The sequence below is a fragment of the Eschrichtius robustus genome, chromosome 10 (genome assembly GCF_028021215.1).
Source record: "Eschrichtius robustus isolate mEscRob2 chromosome 10, mEscRob2.pri, whole genome shotgun sequence".
Taxonomy (NCBI): Eukaryota; Metazoa; Chordata; class Mammalia; order Artiodactyla; family Eschrichtiidae; genus Eschrichtius; species Eschrichtius robustus.
Window position 1 is genome coordinate 68,240,798 of NC_090833.1, and position 21,129 is coordinate 68,261,926.

The 21,129-nt window shown below is 42.6% G+C and overlaps 1 protein-coding gene across 3 annotated transcripts in view; it reads left to right on the top strand.

The window, feature by feature from the left end:
- Positions 1-21,129, top strand: part of ADAMTSL1 (ADAMTS like 1) — a 464,565-nt gene that overhangs the window by 278,514 nt on the left and 164,922 nt on the right. For all 3 annotated transcript variants that reach the window (XM_068552874.1, XM_068552875.1, XM_068552876.1), the window contains one exon: positions 14,238-14,417. In XM_068552874.1, coding sequence (XP_068408975.1) covers positions 14,238-14,417 — 180 coding nt within the window. The remainder of the gene's footprint in view (positions 1-14,237; positions 14,418-21,129) is intronic.

Below are 21,129 nucleotides of genomic sequence, written 5' to 3' on the forward strand. Positions count from 1 at the left end.
TCCTGCATTATAAGGGCAGAACCTCTTGGTTGTGACAGAGACCATATGGCCCACAAAACCTAAAACATTTACTCTGCCCCTTTACAGAACAGTTTGCTGACCCCATTCTCAAGCATATATTATAATAATAAAAATACAATTATTTTATCCTCAAATCCTCTCTAAAATTAATATATATTTATCAAACTTTAGTTAAGTAACCTTTTAGCACGCCTTTAAAAAATACAGGATTTTAGATTGATTACTTGGATAAAATCTTATTGTACAATTGCTTCCCTATTAGAATATCAGACGTAGTTTTAAAGTTGACAACAAAGGTCACAAAAAGTAAGCCTGAAAGGTGAGGGGGGACTTACATCTTCCTTTTACTGAAACAGTTTTTCACTCTCAGAAGTGTCCCAGTTAGAATGATAAATCATGTGGTCATCCCACTGAGAAGGAGAGAGGAAGACAGCCTTGGTGCCGAGACAAAGAGCTACCATTTCCATGCGTCCTCTCTGCTTCTTCACAGCCAGTGGGCAGAGCCCCTTCCTTCTTCCTTCCCCTTCTTGGGGCTGTGATTTAGCAAAGTGCTCAAGGAATCAAACCGTAATGAGTGAGCAACACACTAACGTATAAAGCATCTAGAAACAGACATTGACTATGTATATATATCCTTTTTGAGCTTAAATGTACTATATGGCTAGGTTTGTAAAGTCCATGCTACTCTGTGATGGTTTGTGCAAGTCAAGAGAATGTTATATATTTTGAACATCTACGTACCATGTTCTGTTAAGAAATATATATTGTGACACACCTAATTGAAGTTAAACCTCACAATAGTCCAGTGAAAAGTAGATTTTATTGTCTTCATTTTAGTTACAGATGATATAACTGTGTCCTAGATATGGTTTTTCCCAAGGTCATAGAGCCTGGTCCAGAACCCAGGTCTCCTGATTTCTGGTGCATTTATACTTTTACCTTTAACTATACTTCGGCTTCATACTGCACCACTAACCCATGATAACACTAAGAAAGGATGAGGTCAGCCCAAATCAACCTCTACTGTTGAAACTAAGTCCCTGTATTATTAGTTTGTGTTGCCATTAAGTACCTAATACGTTCTGGGTAAAATGTTTATTGAATAACAAAATGAATGAATAGGTCAGTAGTACTGCCCACAAGCCCTGACATTTTTTACTTTATATCCTACTGATAGGTTCGTTTCGTAGTTGTAGGTCATAATATTGACCGTGAAAGTCAGTGAAACACCAACCTCTTTCAATAGCCACACGTGCTGCTGAATAATGGCAGTGACCTATGCTGTTTCTTTCAGTTTTTACAGCACATCCATATACATGACCTTTTCCAGTCTGTTGCCAACACTGTCACCCCATGCCCGGTGGCCCTGTTGGAAACAGTTGATTTCTTTTTTTTTTTTTTTTTTTAATTTTATTTATTTATTTATGGCTGTGTTAGGTCTTCATTTCTGTGCGAGGGCCTTCTCCAGTTGTGGCAAGCGGGGGCCACTCTTCATCGCGGTGCGCGGGCCTCTCACCATCGCGGCCTCTCTTGTTGCGGAGCACAGGCTCCAGTCGCGCAGGCTCAGTAATTGCAGCTCACGGGCCCAGCCGCTCCGCGGCACGTGGGATCTTCCCAGACCAGGGCTCGAACCCGTGTCCCCTGCATTGGCAGGCAGACTCTCAACCACTGCGCCACCAGGGAAGCCCCGAAACAGTTGACTTCTAAAGAGTCAATTACTCTTCCACTTTCCATTGCCCTTGGGCCTGTTAAGACATGAATTTATTTTGAAAACTTTTTATATTTCCTTCCATTTGGGAGAAGACTTTGAGATGAGTTGGATTTAAGTCCATTTTTCAGATAGGGAAAGTAATAGTAAAAACTCTTTGGAGTTTAGCCAGTGAACCACTGACTATACTTTATTAGGACCTTTAAAAAGATCTTTTTCATACCCAATACATAAAGATCTTTTTCATACCCAATGCATAATAATTGGGAAAAATACTCAAACATAATAAGAAATAAAGAACATAGAAAGTGAAAGCCACCAGGGATTCTATCTTCCAGAGAAAAATCCCTGTTAAACATTTGGTGCATAGGAATCCTTGGTCACTTTTAGGAATCTCTCTGAACCTAGAGGAAACAATAGACTATTCTTCTTATATTATTTCCTAGAATCCTACTTCTTTAGTTAAGTTTTGTAGGCAAAATCAGCTATTACTGACCACTTATTAGGAGAGACGAAGTCATTGTTTATGCTTATGGAATAAGTCAGGAGTAATTTAAGCGTCTCCAGGCTAATTGGCTGTTGTCCTAGGACGCCACTTAGTTAAGACATCAGCTGTTGACCATCCATTTGCCTGGTCAGCCCTCTGGTCCCTTGGCAGTCCTTGCTGGGAGAGGGGACCTGCAGTGCACTTACATGGTCTTTTCCATTTAGCTGCCTGGATGTACCAGGAGATAGTGCTGAGGTCTCTAATCCTTCAATAGCCAGTTTACGGTCTTTTTTCATATGAAAGAAAAGAAGAGGGTGGATCAAATGCTTCATTGAAAGGAAGACAGATAACAACATGATGGACATTGGCCTGCCTGAGGAGAGAAGCTCTCCCTCCTTGCTTTTTGAATATTGGGCTACCACTGACCTCACGCGTATTACCTATGCTTTTCTCTCTGGGGAAAAAAACATAAATTATGTAAATTGTCATTTACCAGCTAAGAATGCAACCTCCTTTGTCCTTGGTAGAGCATTTGCCTGACAAGTAACAAGTAGCCAAGATTTTCACATTTTATAGGTCTGAGGAGAGAAGTCTGGAGTCCAAAGATTTATGTTAACGTTTTAGTTTAGAAACAGTTATGCAGAAATGAAACACAGATCTAATTTCTAATTCTAGCTTTGGGTTTTAGGGGGCCATCTTTATTTCAGTTCTACCTCTTACTCACTACTGCATCCCTTGGTTTTCATCTTTGGTCTTGTGTGAAGGACTCAATATTTATCTTTATCATTTTAGCTACAGTAGCTTGTTGAGTTTTTTTGGTTGGCTTCTGAAACACTTACATATTTAGTGCGTTAGTCTCCTGAATCCTGTCTAATTTATTAAATATACACACATACTCTACCTCCTTCTCCTCCTCATCATCTTTGGTGCTGGCTGTATATTACTTTTTTAAATTTTTTATTGAAGTATGGTTAATTTTCAATGTTGCGTTACTTTCTGGTGTACAGCAAAGCAATTCAGTTGTTTTTTTTTTTTCAGATTCTTTTCCATTATAGGTTATTACAAGACATTGAATATAGTTCCCTGTGCTATACAGTAGGTCCTTGTTGTTTATCTGTTTTATATATAGTAGCGTGTATCTGCTAATCTCAAACTCCTAATTTATCTCCCCCCACTACCTTGCCATCCCCTTCAGTAACCGTAAGTTTGTTTTCTATGTCTGTTAGTCTATTTCTGTTGTGTAAATAAGTTCATTTGCACCACTTTTTTAGATGCCACATATAAGTGATATCACATGATATTTGTCTTTCTCTGTCTGAAGTCCTCCATTTAATATGATAATCTCTAGGTCCATCCATTATATTACTTTTTATACACCTCATGAGAGATCATTTGCACAACTGGTGTGTTACAGCACCATGATTGAGAACCACTGTTACAGATGCATAAGTCAGTGTGAGACACCTTGATCATGAGAGTCTTCTGCTAGGATTTTTTTCAGTGACTCTCCATTGCCATATGATAAAGCCCAATGGCTTAGTCAGGGCTTCATCCCTCTGCACGTCTGCCCCTGCCCATCTCTTAACTGTGGTTCTCCCATCCCTGCTTGTGCATTCCTTCTGCCCACGCTTCTCCCTGCCCACCCGCAGTTCCCCTCCCCTCTGCCTGTCAAAGCCGGCAGGAGTCCCACCTCTCGCACCAGGACTCCTCTACTGCCCTCCTGCTCTGCAGCCACGCGGCGTTCACGGTCAGTGCTGCTCATTTAGTCACATACCACCTTACCTGCTGCTTTCCCGTGACTCCTGAGTTAGACCATCAGGTCAGTAACAGCGGTAACCCAGTCTCAGTGAGAACCCACCACACCCATGCAGGTGTATAAAGCATAGAGAACGGTGCTGGAAAGGTCCATGGCAAGTGTGCCTGTTCATTTATGGAGCACTTGATACATTTCAGAAGCTTCTTCTTATTCTAAAAAGAGCAGCACTTACGATGTATCCAGTGCAGTGCTAGGAACTTTTTTTTTTAATTTTTATTTTATATTGGAGTATAGTTGATTAATAATGTGTCAGTTTCAGGTGTACAGCAAAGTGCTTCAGTTATATATACACATACCTATTCTTTTTCAAGTTCTTTTCCCATTTAGGTTATTATACACACTGCTGTACTTGAAATAGGAAAGTTTTTTTTTTTAATAAATTTATTTTATTTATTTATTTTTGGCTGCATTGGGTCTTCGCTGCTGCGCGTGGGTTTTCTCTACTTGCGGTGAGCGGGGGCTACTCTTCGTTGCAGTGCGCGGGCTTCTCACTGCGGTGGCTTCTCTTGTTGTGGAGCACGGGCTCTAGGCACGCGGGCTTCGGTAGTTGTAGCACGTGGGCTCAGTAGTTGTGGCTCGTGGGCTCTAGAGCGCAGGCTCAGCAGTTGTGGCGCACGGGCTTAGCTGCTCCACGGCATGTGGGATCTTCCCGGACCAGGGCTTGAACCTGTGTCCCCTGCATTGGCAGGCAGATTCTTAACCACTGCGCCACCAGGGAAGCCCAGAAAGGATATTTTTTTTTTTAAACATCTTTATTGAAGTATAATTCAGAAAGGATATTTTTAATGCTAATCTAAAAGTAGATTAAAATCATTTTTAAAAAGATCACAAAGGAGGGAGTTAAGGTTGGACATATGCTCATATCTATAGCAGGGTTCCAATAACACTTATTAACTCACTTTTAAAAAAATTTTATTGGAGTATAGTTGATTTACAATGTTGTGTTAGTTTCAGGTGTACAGCAAAGTGACTCAGTTATACATATATCCACTCTTTTTTATTTTTAGATTCTTTTCCCATTTAGGCCATTACAGAGTATTGAGTAGAGTTCCCTGTGCTATACAGCCAGTTCTTATTAGCTATCTATTTCATATGTAGTAGTGTATATATGTCAGTCCCAATCTCCCAATTTATCCTCCCCCCTCCCCTTATCCCCTGGGAACCGTAAGTTTGTTGTCTTCATCTGTGACTCTACTTCTCTTTTGTAACGACAGGAAATTTACTTTTATTTTTAACTCATTTAGTCTTCACTATCCTTGATGTGATAGTTACTACTCTGATCCTCAGTTTACAGATGAGGAAACTAAAGCACTGTGAGGTTAGCGTGAATTCAGACTTTATTTAGTAGAGTTCATTCTACTGCTCTTCAGTTTATCTTTTAATCCCTACGGCAATCCTTTGAGGAAACAAGGCTCAGAGAGGCTGTGTTTGTCCCGGCTCACATAGCCAGTAAATGGAAAAGGGATCTGTTTGAGTCAAAATCCATTCTTTTTTCCACTATGCAGTGCAGCATTCCCAAAACCTCTTTACAATTTGCCCTAAAGTGTTAAATTGTGAGGAAATCTGATAGCAGCTCAAAAATCAGCAGTTTAGGGACTTCCCTGGTGGCGCAGTGGTTGGGAGTCCGCCTGCCAATGCAGGGGACACGGGTTTGAGCCCTGGTCTGGGAGGATCCCACGTGCCGTGGAGCGGCTGGGCCCGTGAGCCACAACTGCTGAGCCCACGTGCCGTAACTACTGAAGCCCGCACACCTAGGGCCCGTGCTCCGTAGCAAGAGAGGCTACTGTAGTGGGAGGCACATGCACCACGGTGAAGAGTGGCCTCCGCTCCCCTCAACGGGAGAAAGCCCCCCCGCCCCGCGCAGCAACGAAGACCCAACACAGCCAAAGATAAATAAATAAATTAAAAAAAAAAAAAATCAGCAGTTTACATAAAACTCAATATTGGTTGCATTATCCAGGGTAGTTAATCTGTGTATGTTTCCTCTTGCTGCTGTAACAAATTACCACACACTCGGTGGCTTAAAAGAACATGAATTTATTATCTTATAGCTCGGGAGGTCAGAAGTCTGAAATCAGTTTCGCTTGGCTAAAATCAAGGTGTTGGCAGGTTTGCATTCCTTCTAGAAGTTCTAAGGGAGGATCTGTTTGCCTTTTCCAGCCTCTAGAGGCTTCTGGCTTCCTTGGCTCATGGCCCCTTCCTCCAGCTTCAAAGCACTTCCCTCCAACCTCGGATTCTGTCTTTATACCCTCTCTGTCTGACTCCAGTCCTCCTGCCATGGTCTTACAAGGACCATTGTGACTACGTCAGGCCCACCTCAATAACCCAGGTAATCTCCACATCTCAAGATGTCTAACTGAATCCCCTCTGCAAAGTCCCTTTTACCATGTCAGGTCAAATGTTCACAGGTTCCAGTGATACGGACATAGATATCTCTGGGGTCATGACTCAGCCTGCTTCAATCTGCTAGACTGTGGGCTGATGAGCCTATTTGTCTCCATTAGCACAAAGTAAAAGTCTGCCTTCTACTCCTCTTGCCACTATTTATGAGCTCTGTAGGCATCAATCTTATTTGTTTTTATTCTAAAAAAAAAAAAACTTTAAAACAGAAATGATAGAAAAAGAGAAAGATTAAACTGAAATGAATGAGAGAGTCCACTCTGAAGCATCATTTCTATTTCTCTATATGGCCTGTGTTTTATGTGCAGGATTGTGTCCACCCACTGTACATACATATTGCTCACATCTGTGTAGAGACTGAAACAATCACCACAGCCCCTATTTTCCCCCCTTGCTTGAAACTGCGATTATGTGGCCACTTACCTGTAAACCTTTTTCTTTTTTTTTTAATCAGGGTTACAATTCAGAATGCCTGTAGTTTAGCTATGTAAAAAGATATATGAGAGAAGAGTCCCTGCTGGTAATATTTAGGAAAAAAAAAAAAGAGAATTTTAATAACTATAAATACTTGAGAATTAAATTTTTCATTTAGATTTAAACACACCACACAGAAAAGAATGACTTTGATCTGGATTAGAGGGCTGAATTCTGGCAGAAAGAGGCAATGTAGTCATCAGTTTTGTTATATACCAGTGACTAAAATGTAAATCCTCATGAGTTAGAGACCATCTTTATTTAAAATGTTGTATCCAGGGAGGAAAAAAATCTATTGGGATATTTATCTTAGTTTTTAGTAGTGTATTTCATAAAGAAATGGATGCTTGATCCTACCTCTAGAAGCAACAATAAATGTCGGACTTCCCTGGTGGCACAGTGGTTAAGAATACGCCTGCCAATGCAGGGGACACGGGTTCGAGCCCTGGTCCGGGAAGATCCCACATGCCGCAGAGCAACTAAGCCCGTGCGCCACAACTACTGAGCCTGCGCTCTAGAGCCCGCGAGCCACAACTACTGAGCCCACGTGCCACAACTACTGAAGCCCGCAGGCCTAGAGCCCGTGCTCTGCCACAGCAGAAGCCACCGCAATGAGAAGCCTGCGCACCACAACGAAGGGTAGCCCCCGCTCACCGCAACTAGAGGGAGCCCGTGCAACAAAGACCCAACGCAGCCAAACATTAATTAATTAATTTAAAAATAAATAAATGTCAGCAAAACAGAGATCAGAGTTCACATCTCACAGGTGAAGTGTTTTTGTTTTTATTTATTAGCAGAAAATTCTTTTGAACAATTGCTCTGAATTTTAGTGGGTATGCTAGCCCATGCTTCATGAAGTAACAGGAATATTAAACCCAGAAGATATACTGCACACCCCTTGCACTTCCAGGATTAAGAAAGCTTAATCGTTATTAGATTAACAAGATAATTTTAATTCACAAAGTGGCCCATATAGAAATTCTGTTCTTATTTAATAATTTTGTTTAGTAAGTGAGATTCCAGTCCTTATGGTTTTTTTGTTTGTTTGTTTTTCTGAGCCTTCCTTCAGTTTGACTTAGTTTTGCCCACTGTTATATACTAAACACTCTCTAACTTCCCTTTGAACCTCTCAACCTCATATATTGCAAAGTTACGTCAAATTCTGAAGGTCTAACGTCAAGCTCGATACCACACCTACCTGCCACCTTCCCCCGCAGACCTGGCCTTCCCTCATGGACCTCGTGCTGTGGGTAACACCACCATCTAGCCTGTTCTCCAGCGAGAAACTGGTGCCATCTCAGCCTCGTTTGTCCTTCACAGTCAGTCAACACCCACGTCCTGTTGATTCCACCTCCTGTATCTTCCCAACCCCCCAATGCTCTCTTCCTCTCTCATCCTTCCGCCACTGCCTTGGTTCCAGGACTCACAACTAACCAAACTACTACAAACAGCCTTTTACTTGCTCTCCCTGTACTGTCTCACCTAACTCTGATCTGATGTTTCCCAACCTGGTATCAGTGGTTCTTTACTACAGGCCCTCTGTCAAGCCTTTAAGATATTAATATGTGCTCAGAACCCCCAAATAGGGGTACGGCATGCACTGTCGTTTAGACTTATTTGACAACGAAACCTTTTCTCCGTGGCACACCTATTAACATCTCACAGGGCGGTACTCTTTGGAACCCATTTTCCTTTGCCACCTGAATCATTTCTGCAAATTGGATCGTGTTACCTCCTACTTTAAAACCTTTAATGACACCCCAGGGTCTTAAGAGTACGTCCAATTATGTCCAAGGCCCTTCACTGTCTGCCGCTCATCTGCCTTCTCAGTCTCCTTTCCCAATTACACGTCCCCATGAACCCTAAGCTCTGCCTTCTCAGGACTCCTCTGAGGTGTGTGAACATGCTGTGTTTCTCCGTCTGTGCACACGTGGTCTGACTCTGCCAGCGCTCCTATCTCCCTGGCCAACCCTTTCTGTGTCACTTCTTCTGCAAAGCCTTCCCCATCTTTTCCGTAAAGACTTGGTTGCACTCTCCTCTATATTCCCTCTTTTGTAAAACTGATCACACCTTAGGGTAAAGTGCAGTGACTGGACTGAGGCATAGTGACCATCTTAAGTCATCTTAAGTCCCCAGCACCTAGTACAGTGCCTGGCACTCAGCAAGTACTCCGGAAATGTTTGACGAAAGAATGAATGAGCGAATGAAGAAAGGAATGAAATGAGTTAGAAGCTAAGCAGAGCACATCATGTTAAAACTGGCAACTTGACCTTGGAAACAGAATGTAGACATCACTTTGTGTTGGGCTCAGTGTGTGACTTGAGGTACCAAGGAAGTGAACTCAGCTCTCAGTGAATTGAACTGTCAGCATGAAACCAAAAATGTCAAAAGAGGCAGAATTTATGAATGTGCTGATCATGGGGAAATCCTTAAAAATACAGGACACTCAGGCCATTGTATTTTTGTATAGAAACATAACTTTTACGTGTTCCTCGTGTTGTATTGTTTTTACTTTTCTTATAAAACTAATGAACCCATGACCTTATATCATGAAATATGCATGGCAACAAGGATAAGCAATGTAAATGCTATTTTGGGTTATTTATTCTGTTTATGGAATATGTTTTAAAACAATACCCATTACCAGAGATCTACGTCTTCATACCACAGTATTATTTTCAATGATGATTCATAAAGCAAACATTTTTCATTGCATTTTATTTAATTTCTCTTGCTGCTGCTTTTTTTTTTTAATATTTTCTTTCCTTTTTTTTTAATTTTTATTTATTTATTTATTTATTTATTTATTTATTTATTTATGGCTGTGTTGGGTCTTCGTTTCTGTGCGAGGGCTTTCTCTCCTTGCGGCAAGTGGGGGCCACTCTTCATCGCAGTGCGCGGGCCTCTCACTATCGCGGCCTCTCTTGTTGCAGAGCACAGGCTCCAGACGCGCAGGCTCAGCAATTGTGGCTCACGGGCCTAGTTGCTCCGCGGCATGTGGGATCCTCCCGGACCAGGGCTCGAACCCGTGTCCCCTGCATTGGCAGGCAGATTCTCAACCACTGCGCCACCAGGGAAGCCCCTTGCTGCTGCTTTTAAAATCTTTTCTCCTTTGCATTCTGCCTCTCACGTCAGAGCTATCAGCCTCACCACGTAACCTTGACCAGTTCACAAAGCCATCACAGACTTTGGAACCTTTACTAATTTGAGATTTCATCTTCTACAATTTAAAAAAAAAAATTTGAAAACCACCTTTTCCTCGGTGTACATACCAGGGAAACTTTTTGAGCGAAGTTGAGACAAGCATTTAAAAGCCCAATCCCTGACGACATTAACCCAGCCAGAGGGTTGTCTGCCATCCCTGGAGGATCAGAGCTCCCCGCAGAGCACGCACTGCAGCTGGCTGAAACCCACTGCTGACTTAACTTAGAAGAGGCTTCTGGCTAATGATAAAACAGTCCGATAAAAGGTGGATGTTCAGCCCATCAGCTGGATGTTTGTTTTACATCTTTTCAGCATCTGGCTTGTTGGCTCTTTCATTCATCCAGTCATCGGCTCAACAAACATTTATGAAGTGTACACTCTTTGCCAGATGCTATACTAGGCACTGGGAAATAGAAAGATGAATACGTTCCCTTTCCTCAAAAGTCACATAATCCTATGTGAATGCAGGGAGGCGGAGGAAACTAGCGGGCACATAAGCAACCAGCCCTAATAGGGGATGTGCAGTACCCTTCCAGGTCAAGGTGGGGTGGGAGGTGACTTGTACACCATGAGGCAGAGGGGTTAAAAGAGGCTTTCCTGAAGAAGTGGCCGGTGAGCTGGGCCTTCAAGGATGTCTTGGAAGTTTCTGGATGGACAGAGAGGTGAAGGGCATTGCTCCCAGAGTGAACAACGTGCTCAAAGGCCTGAGCAGAGGAGGCATCTGTGGGCCCAGGGAAGGGCAGATTGTCCACTGCAGCTAAAGCACCAGCCCACAGCAGGGCGGCAAGGAACGTGGCTGAGAAGCTCAGACTGTGAGGGCCCTGAAGGACATTCTCAGGAGTCTGACTTCATCTTTGGGTGTTGAGAATTTCCTGCAAGTTTTCTGTGTAGGTCAAACTTCAAAAGAAAAGGCTGATTTTTTTTTAACTTTTCTTGCAGCTGTTTTGCCATACAGTTGGCACAGAATTCCATATAGTGTTAGGGGGGAATCATCTGAGGGTCTGTCCCTTAAATCAGGTCCTATCTGCAAAGTGACAACTCAGCTCTGTTATTTTAAGTGAGTGGTCACACTCTATAGCACATTACAACGTCACCCTTAAAATAAAACCAATTATTTTCATCCGCTCCTTAATTTGAAAGAGAGAAAAAATTAACCTGCATTTTACCTTATTGCCACATTCAGTAAGATGCTTAAATCTGAACGCTGTTCTTATTCAGCTACCTGTTTATATTGGGAGCATTTATTCAAATTGGATGGACACCCATACACCTTATAAGATACTCCATACAACCACTGGCTCTAACAGAGGCTGCTCTGGGTCCCAGGTTTTCCCCTCCATGTTTATTTTATTCCCATTGGAAATGATGGAGGGGCATTCATTTGGAGAGATGGTTCTCCATCCTGGTTGCATAGAATTACCTGGGAGGTTTAAAAAAATTTTTTTTAATTAAAAAAATTAATGTCTGGGACATATACCCCAGAGCTTAATGGATCTGAGATGGGGCCCAGGACTCAGGACTTTTTAAAAGCTCCCAGGTGGTTTTAAAGTGCAGCAGGGGCTTCCCTGGTGGCACAGTGGTTAAGAATCCACCTGCCAATGCAGAGGACACGGGTTCGAGCCCTGGTCCGGGAGGATCCCACTTGCCGCGGAGCAACTAAGCCCGTGCGCCACAACTACTGAGTCTGTGCTCTAGAGCCCGCGAGCCACAACTACTGAAGCCCGCGTGCCTAGAGTCCGTGCTCTGCAACGAGAAGCCACTGCAGTGAGAAGCCCGCCCACCGCAACAAAGAGTAGCCCCCGCTCTCCGCAGCTAGAGAAAGCCCGCGCGCAGTAACGAAGACCCAACGCAGCCAAACATAAATAAATAAATAAATAAATTTTTAGAAATAAATAAGTAAATAAAGTGCATCAGGATTGGGACCACTGAATAAGAGGGTGACAGCTGGGCCACAGCAGTGTTCTGACTCTACTCAGGAGCACTGTATCACCATCCTCACCTTGACTCTGGGTACACAACCCCCTTGCAGTTCTGACCCCAGCCCACTGAGCACAGACCCTCATGAGTTCGGAGAGGCCAGTGCTGCAGCACGAGAAGCTCCTACAGCACAAACGCTCAGCCTTTGTATACCCAGGCCTAATTTCTCAACAAGCACAAGGGCAGCAGATTCAAGAAAAGGGACTATTCTTGAAGAAAGCAGAGCACGCCTTAGAGTTCTAAAATAAAATCCCTCCACCCCGAGAACAGAGCAGTCATGGTTGATAGATTAGCTAGGGTTAGATTTTTTTGTCTTTTCCGTATTTCTTAGCATTTGTGCCTATGCCTCCTTTTTTTCATTTTTTTAAAATTTTTTATACAGTTTTTAAAGGTTACTTTCCATTTAGTCGTCACAAAATATTGGCTATATTCCCTGTGTTGTACAGTACATCCTGAGCCCATCTTACATCCAGTAGTTTGTATCTCCCACTTCCTCACCCCTATATTGCCCCTCCCCCCTCAACTGATAACCACTAGTTTGTTCTCTGTATCTGTGACTCTGCTTCTTTTTTGTTACATTCACTAGTTTGTTGTATTTTTTAGATTCCACATGTAAGTGATTTCATACAGTATTTGTCTTTCTAGCTAGAGTTAGATGGACTAAAAATGACAGGACACCCAAAGGCATAGTGGCTTAGGTAAGAGAGAGAAGTGTTTTCCTCTCATACACACACAGGCCATCCAGGGCCGGTATGTTGGCTTCACCCCCAGGAAGATAAGCTGCTTCCCTCCTTTTGCCTATCACTATCCAAGACGGAAGGTTAAATTTTAGACATCGTGTTCATATTCCAGCCAGCAAGGACGAGGCGCGAAGGGGAAAATGCCACATTCTCTTTTTCTGGGTTTTTCTTTGAAGTTGCACACAACATTCTACGTATATCCCTTCGCCCAGCACTTAGTCACGTGGCATCTTCAGGGGAGGTCAGCAAATATAGTCTGTATGCCAAAAGGTCTTGTGCCCAGCTAAAAACGGAGGGTTGCTTTGCTACCGCAAGGGAGGAACAAAATCCTGGAATAACGGCCTCCTGCCCCCCCTTGGGCAACTGTATGATAACAACTATTAAATTATACGTAAATGGTGTGTTTGATTGGGGTCCTGCTGAAAACCACTAAAATGAGGTGATTTTTCTTGTATCCCAAATTTCCATGGGTCTTGCTCCCACTGCCCTAAAACAACACCAATCCTACAAGAAACGTGTTCCAGGGAGTCCTTCGGAAAAACCAAGCCTCAAATCTACCGCCCCTCCAATAGGGTAGAGTGGATGTTTACACTTAGAGAGAGAGGAAGTGCCGCCTTCTCTGCAGGTTAATTCCTCCAGATCTACACTGGTGGCAGCAGCTCTCTCTCGTTCATTCTGGAAGCAGCACAGATTATTTTCACTGGGTCATAAATATGTTTAACCCTCTATTATATAACCTTTTAAACCAGTTGTCTTGGGTGACCGCAAATCATAGTTTAGAACCAACTTTTCTTTTTTTTAACATCTTTATTGGAGTACAATTGCTCTACAATGTTGCGTTGGTTTCTTCTGTATAACAAAGTGGATCAGCTATACATATACATATATCCCCATAGCTCCTCCCTCTTGCACCTCCCTCCCACCTTCCCTATCCCACCCCTCTAGGTGGTCACAAAGCACCGAGCTGATCTCCCTGTGCTATGCGGCTGCTTCCCACTAGCTATCTGTTTTACATTTGGTAGTATATATAAGTCCATGCCACTCTCTCACTTCGTCCCAGCTTACCCTTCCCCCTCCCCGTGTCCTCAAGTCCATTCTCTACATCTGCGTCTTTATTCCTGTCCTGCCCCTAGGTAGAACTAACTTTCTAAGATTTAAAGGCCCGTGAAATTTCTGGGTGCTCTAGCTACATATTTGAGATTAAGAGTAGAGGGTGTAGAACTTGCTACAAAATTTATTTCAAGGAGAGGAAGCAAAATCCTTTGGGCTGGTTCCTGGGTATTCTTCCTTTTCTATTTTTTTTTTTTTTTTTTCTTTTTTCACTCTTGAGTCAAGCCAAGGCTAAGGTAAGAATTAGCAGTCAAATGTGCTACTGTCCTATGCAGGGTCTGCTTTCTCTTCCTTCCCCAGTGTTCCAGGACCTGCGGAGGGGGCATCCAGAAGCGCGAGGTTCTTTGCAAACAGCGCATGGCTGATGGCAGCTTCTTGGAGCTTCCAGAGACCTTCTGTTCGACCCCCAAACTGGCCTCCCAGCAAGCCTGCAAGAAGGATGACTGTCCCAGCGAGTGGCTGCTCTCTGACTGGACAGAGGTAGGTATGCTTCTCAGAAGGAGATAACAAAAGAGGCATAAGGAGGAGAAGGCACCCAAACTTACAGATATGGAAGGCAAGAGCAGAACAAAATAATCCTCCTAACACTGGGGAACAGAGTTTTGTTTTTTTAATTTTTATTGGAGCATAGTTGATTTACACTTTTGTGTTAGTTTCAGGTGTACAGCAAAGTGAATCAGTTCTGCATGGAACAGAGTTTCTGTAAGCACTGATACCATATTGTGTAACTAGATTTTAACTAGGCTGCAGGGATGGGAGTTAAGCAGCCAGCCCTCACTCAACCGTCAGAAGCAGGGAATTGTTAACGGGCCCTTCACGGAACAAAACCAGGCCTCATTCATTCGTACTATTCGGGCCCAGGATTCTACTCAGAACACCGGGTTCTTCCTCTACCTTCACTCCTGCCTTCTTGACCCCGCTGCATCTCATACTCCCAGATGTTTCTAGTCTCTCCTCAGGAAAGGCAAAGCCTCTCTAGTTTTTCTCTTCCAAGTTACTGGAGAATGAGGCACATGATTTATTAGGAAAAGAAGGCCAAGGAAATCCCGCCTCTTTCCTGTCAGTTTCCTGGCTCCAAAACATCACCAGCTTCCCAGCAAGAGAAGTTGATTTCCCCCGTTGCCCTGCATCTGGGGAGATGGCTGCATCGGCATTACCGTTCCTGACTTACCTCGTAAGTTAGGGATAGACCCCCAACTAACCTACTTCTCTAAATCATTCCTACTTGAACACTAGCATGAACTAATTCACTGATACCCAGCTTCAACTTGTTTTCAGCCTCTCCTCCTTCTTTGGCTTGCCTGCAACTCCCCCAGCTTCATGGGCCTATGTGCCTTTCATAGAGAAATCCCCTTCGCAAGCAGATACAGCCAAGAACAGAATGACGAGGCCTGAAGTGAACATCTCTGTGTCCCAGGCAGATTCGAGCCCCTCTCCTTTCTTTCACAGAAGCATCTGAACTGGCCTTGGTGATCTCACTGCCTCCTTTTGCAGTCTGTCCAACTCACAGGACAGAGCTGCTGCTGGTTAAGATACATCACAGAGGGGAAAGCTGCCTCTGAAAATTAAGATGCCATGTCTTTCAACCTACATTCTGAGAATTCTTGCCCCATGTTTTGTCAACCCGTGTAGAGGTCCATCAGATGGTGCCTGCAAAGGGCACTGAAATTGAGAGGTAACCAATGTCACCATAGATTTTGTAATTTGGCAGTAAAATTGCCTTCTGATGGTAGCTCCCCGCAAATGGCTCAGAACAGAAGGGGCAATGATTGTTATTTCATCCTTTAGAAATAATTTTGTTTCAGAAAGATAAAAGATTAAATGTGTGGAATGAGCGTACCTGTATGTGCATGTGTGAACATGTTAGTGACAGGTTTTCCATGGAATGTTGATTTGGGGTGTGGTATCATATATGAAAAATCATTAACAAAGCCAGCAGTGCAGACGAGGGCACTGATGTATTTGCCAAGTAAGTGACTCTAGATGAAGACTTCCTCCCAGGGGCGTAGTGTAAAAGGCGCTGCTCTTCTGAGTCTGTCGGTGATAGTCTTCCATGAGTGGGATGCTGAGAAAGGGACTTGTGTGTATTAGAATTGTCCTCCCAACTTCCTGGAGTTTGTGGCCTCTGAGCATATGGAACATGGAGAAAATCTGAAGGAGGGACCCTGTGATTAGGCACTAAGGAAAGAAGACTGCTGCATTGCAATCCCATGGGTCCCATTAAGTAAAGGAGACCTTTAGAACAGTATCACGTGTAGTTAAGAGTTCAGACTCAAAGACAGGCAAACTTAGGTTCGAATCCTGACTCTGCCACTTACTAGCTATATAACCTGGGCTAGTTACTTAACCCTTCTAGGCCTTAGTTTGCTTAGCTAAATATTGGAGATGATAATAGTGTTCACTAACATGGTTACTGGAAGGCTTAAAAATTAAATGATGCACATAAAGTGCTTTGTGTCTAGTAAAAGTTAACCCTTATTATTGTTATGATTTTCTTCCATCCCTCCTCATTGTCGGGAAAAGGAGAGGAAATAAAAGAAAGCACTTGACTGGCTGGACCCAGGATCATGACCAAGGCCTCCCACAAGCTTTGCTGGTCTTCCTAGGAGGTGGAAGTTACATTTGGGGAACTAGGAAGAGTTAGCCCTTATCCAAGGAATGTTACTAGGTTCTGCATTATCTGGGCTGATGAATGGAAATTCCAAACATTGAGAAGGGGCTGGGAATGGTGGGATTTTAACCCCGATTCACAGGGGTTAAACTCAAGCTGGTGCCATACAAAAGTGCTCCTGGGGGTGTTCACAGGGTTTCCAGTTGCCCCTATCATCCCAACAACCCTTCCCTTGGCCCCTCTGGCTGGGATGAGACGTGCATTCCACACACCCCCACACGACTCCCTTTGGAGAAAGGAAGACCTGGATGATCTATGGGTGTTTTTCATCCTTAACTATCTGGGCGCAACCTCGTGGTTACTGCACAGAATCCCTCAGAGACAGAATTAAGCCAAAGTTTTAAACACTTCAAATAAAATTACTTTCAGATTCTATTCTGAGGAAAGGCCTCTCAAAAGACCTTACTTCTTTTCTTTAAAAGAAACACTTGCATCTCTTGAAAGAGTTGGCTATTCATTATTTTTAAGTCATATTTTTACGGAAATTCCTCCCTCACAAAAATATAAAAGAAATTAAACTCAATTTTCAAGCTAGAAGGAACTTAGGCGATCCTATAACCTAGTTGTTCTTTTAAAAATTAAAGCCACAAGACCCTTTTTTCCATTGAAATGTTATTGTGAAGCCAGAAGTCTAAAACAGAACAAATCAGAGCTGTTTTGGATGAAGTACGGGGTAGGTTGGGTAGGGGTCCCGGATCTCCAAGTGGTTGGGTCTCCAGACCACCTGAGAAGCCCCTAAATCACTTGTTCAACATAGTTAAAGAACACAGTTTGAAAATCGCTGCTCGAGTATAGTTTCCCTGTTTTAGAGATGTGGAAATTGAGAGAAATTTAGAAATTGAGAATTTTAGAGAAAGAACTAGACTTGACCAAAATCCTAAACTCCTCTTCTGACACACAGTCCATTTTTCCATTTTTCTACTTGACAGCACTAAAATGACCAGGCTTTTAAAATTTCCAGGCTCTTTACCCCCATCCCACCTGATCCCTGGATTCGGTGCTGTCATTTACAATAAAATAAGGGATAGGTGGAATCTGGAATCCATGATCATCAGGGAACAAAAGCAACGGGCTTGATTCTCATCCCTGTTTTTTGCGTCTTAAATGTCTTTCAGGGTGGTGGACATTACAGTGCCTTGCGTGGAATAGTTCATTTCCATGGGCTAGCATATAAAACTTGGATACATAAGATAATATTTTTTGGTTTCTACTGTCATTTTTCAAGTTAACGTGGCATGCTGCCATGACCCTAGTTCAGGCCGTTATCATCTCAAGCCTGGACTACCGTGGCAGCCTTCTTAACTGACATCCCTGTCTGCCATTCATCTCCTACTCCCATTCCTTCCAGACACTGTTGCCAGATTAACCTTCTCAAAATACCTCTTTCATCATTTCACTCCTCCCTTTAATGGCTCCTCATTGCCTTATGGACCAATTCCAAACCTTCTGTCTGAAAATTAAAAGTCTCCAACATCTGGCCCCAAACCACCTCTTGAGCTCCTGACACTCTCCACTTGGCCCCTCTGTTGAGTCAAACTGGTTTAGCTCTGCCCCCAGGCCTGCCTTGGCCTTGTGCACTGAACTCTTCTACCTTGATTCTGGTTATTTCCCTGACTCCCATGCTTATCCCTGGTTCTCTACACTCATCCAGACTCCAACCATCTTCCAGATTAGGCCAGGAAATCACTAGTATACCATAAGCATTCACCAACTGTTAGCATTAATATTTTAATACTTCACTTGACTTTTAGTTTTATATTTTTACTAAATTCTTTTATTACTATATAATTCTTTAAACAGCTTTATTGGGGTATAATTTATATACTATAAAATTCGACTTAGCATAATGTCTTCAAGGTTTATCCATGTTGTAGCACATTATCAGAACATTCCTTCTTAGGGTGGAATAAAATATTCCATGATACAGATATACCACATTTCATTTATCCATTCACCAACTGAGGGATATTTGAGTTGTTTCCACTTTTGCCTATTAAGAATCATGTTGCTATGAACCTTAGCATACAAGTCTTTATATGGATGTATGTTTTCATTTCTCTTGGGTAAGATACCTAGGACTGAAATTGCTGGGTCATATGATAAATGTATGCTTAACTTTTTAAAAAACCATCAAACTTGCTTTCTAAAAGGGCTGTGCTATTTTACATTCCCACCAGCAATACAGGAAGGCTCTAATTTTTCCACATCCTCACTTATAATAATAATACTTATTGTTGTCCGTCTTTTTGATTATGGAAATTTTAGTGACTATAAAGTGGTATTTCATTGTGGTTTTGATTTCTATGTTCCCTAATATACTATTTCATTTTAACAATGCATTTGTATTTCTTCCCATTATTTGATGACATCCCCTTGAGGTTAGGAACCATCTTGCACATTTTGTCCCATAGCATTTAGCGCCCCACCTCAAACAAAGTAAATACATAAGAATTATCTGATACTTGACATTGAAGTATTATAATTTATTTGTAAAGGAAGGAGAAAGGAATTAGCATTAACAATGTCATTTCAATGTGTGAAATTTTAAAATATATTATCTCATTTAATTCCCAGCCTTGCAAAACAAGTATAAGAAGTGGTAACAGACTCAGAGAGTTTAAGTGACCTGCCAACTAGTGAAATACTGATTGGACTATGTGACTCTCTAACTCCAAAGCCCAGGCCACAAAAGTAAAAACAGGGAGCACAGTGGGAGGGAGGGCCCCCAACAGCCAAAGCTGCGACCGTCCTTGGGACCACGGGCCAGTTGTTTCAACAAGTAACTTAAAGACAAAATGGAAAAACAAGGAAGTTTGTGCCTGAACTCATGTTGATGTGAAACCAGGGATGGCCACCCTGGGCCAGTTCCCTGAAACCTGGACCTCAAAGGCCACCTTTATTCAAACAAAGAAAGGATTTTTCCATTTGGAGGTCAACATGTTAGAGCCGTGTGGCTGAAAGGGTCTTGGTGCTCCGGCCTGATGTCCAAGGTGGGAGAGCCGAGTTCAGGACACTGGACCACCAGAGACCTCCCAGGCCCACATAATAGCAATCGGTGAGAGCTCTCCCAGAGATCTCCATCTCAACGCTAAGACCCAGCTCCACCCAATGGCCAGCAAGCTTCAGTGCTGGACACCCCATGCCAAACAACTAGCAAGACAGGAACACAATCACACCCATTAGCAGAGAGGCTGCCTAAAATCATAAAAACTTCACAGACACCCCAAAACACACCACCGGACACGGTCCTGCATACCAGAAAGACAAGATCCAGCCTCATTCACCAGAACACAGGCACCAGTCCCCTCCACCAGGAAGCCTACACAAGCCACTGAACCAACCTCACCCACTGGGGGAAGACACCAAAAACAATGGGAACTACGAACATGCAGCCTGAAAAAAGGAGACCCCAAACACAGTAAGTTAAAAAAAATGAGAAGACAGAGAAATAAGCAGATGAAGGAGCAAGATAAAAACCTGCCAGACCAAACAAATGAAGAGGAAATAGGCCGTCTACCTGAAAACCAATTCAGAGTAATGATAGTAAAGATGATCCAAAATCTTGGAAAGAGAATGGAGAAAATACAAGAAACGTTTAACAAGGACCTACAAGAACTAAAGAGCAAACAAACAATGATGAACAACACAATAAATGAAATTTAAAATTCTCTACAAGGAATCAATAGCAGAATAACTGAGGCAGAAGAACGGATAAGTGACCTGGAAGATAAAATAGTGGAAATAACTACTGCAGAGCAGAAAAAAAAGAATGAAAATTAAGGACAGTCTCAGAGACCTCTGGGACAACATTAAATGCACCAACATTCGAATCAAAGGGGTCCCAGAAGAGGAAGAGAAAAAGAAATGGACTGAGAAAATATTTGAAGAGATTATAGTTGAAAACTTCCCTAACATGGGAAAGGAAATAGCCAATCAAGTCCAGGAAGCACAGAGAGTCCCATACAGGATAAATCCAAGGAGAAACACTCCAAGACACATATTAATCAAACTACCAAAAATTAAATAGAAAGAAAAAATATTAAAAGCAGCAAGGGAAAAGCAACAAATAACATACAAGGGAATCCCCATAAGGTTAACAGCTAATCTTTCAGCAGAAACTCTGTAAGCCAGAAGGGAGTGGCAGGACATATTTAAAGTGATGAAAGGGAAAAACCTACAACCAAGATTACTCTACCCAGCAAGGATCTCATACAGATTCAACAGAGAAATTAAAACGTTTACAAACAAGCAAAAGTTAAGATAATTCACACCACCAAACCAGCTTTACAACAAATGCTAAAGGAGCTTCTCTAAAGGCAGAAAACACAAGAGGAGGAAAAAACCTACAAAAACAAACCCAAAACAATTAAGAAAATGGTAATAGGAACATACATATCAATAATTACCTTAAATGTAAATGGATTAAATGCTCCATCCAAAAGACATAGACTGGCTGAATGGACACAAAAACAAGACCCGTATATATGCTGTCTACAAGGGACCCACTTCAGACCTAGGGAC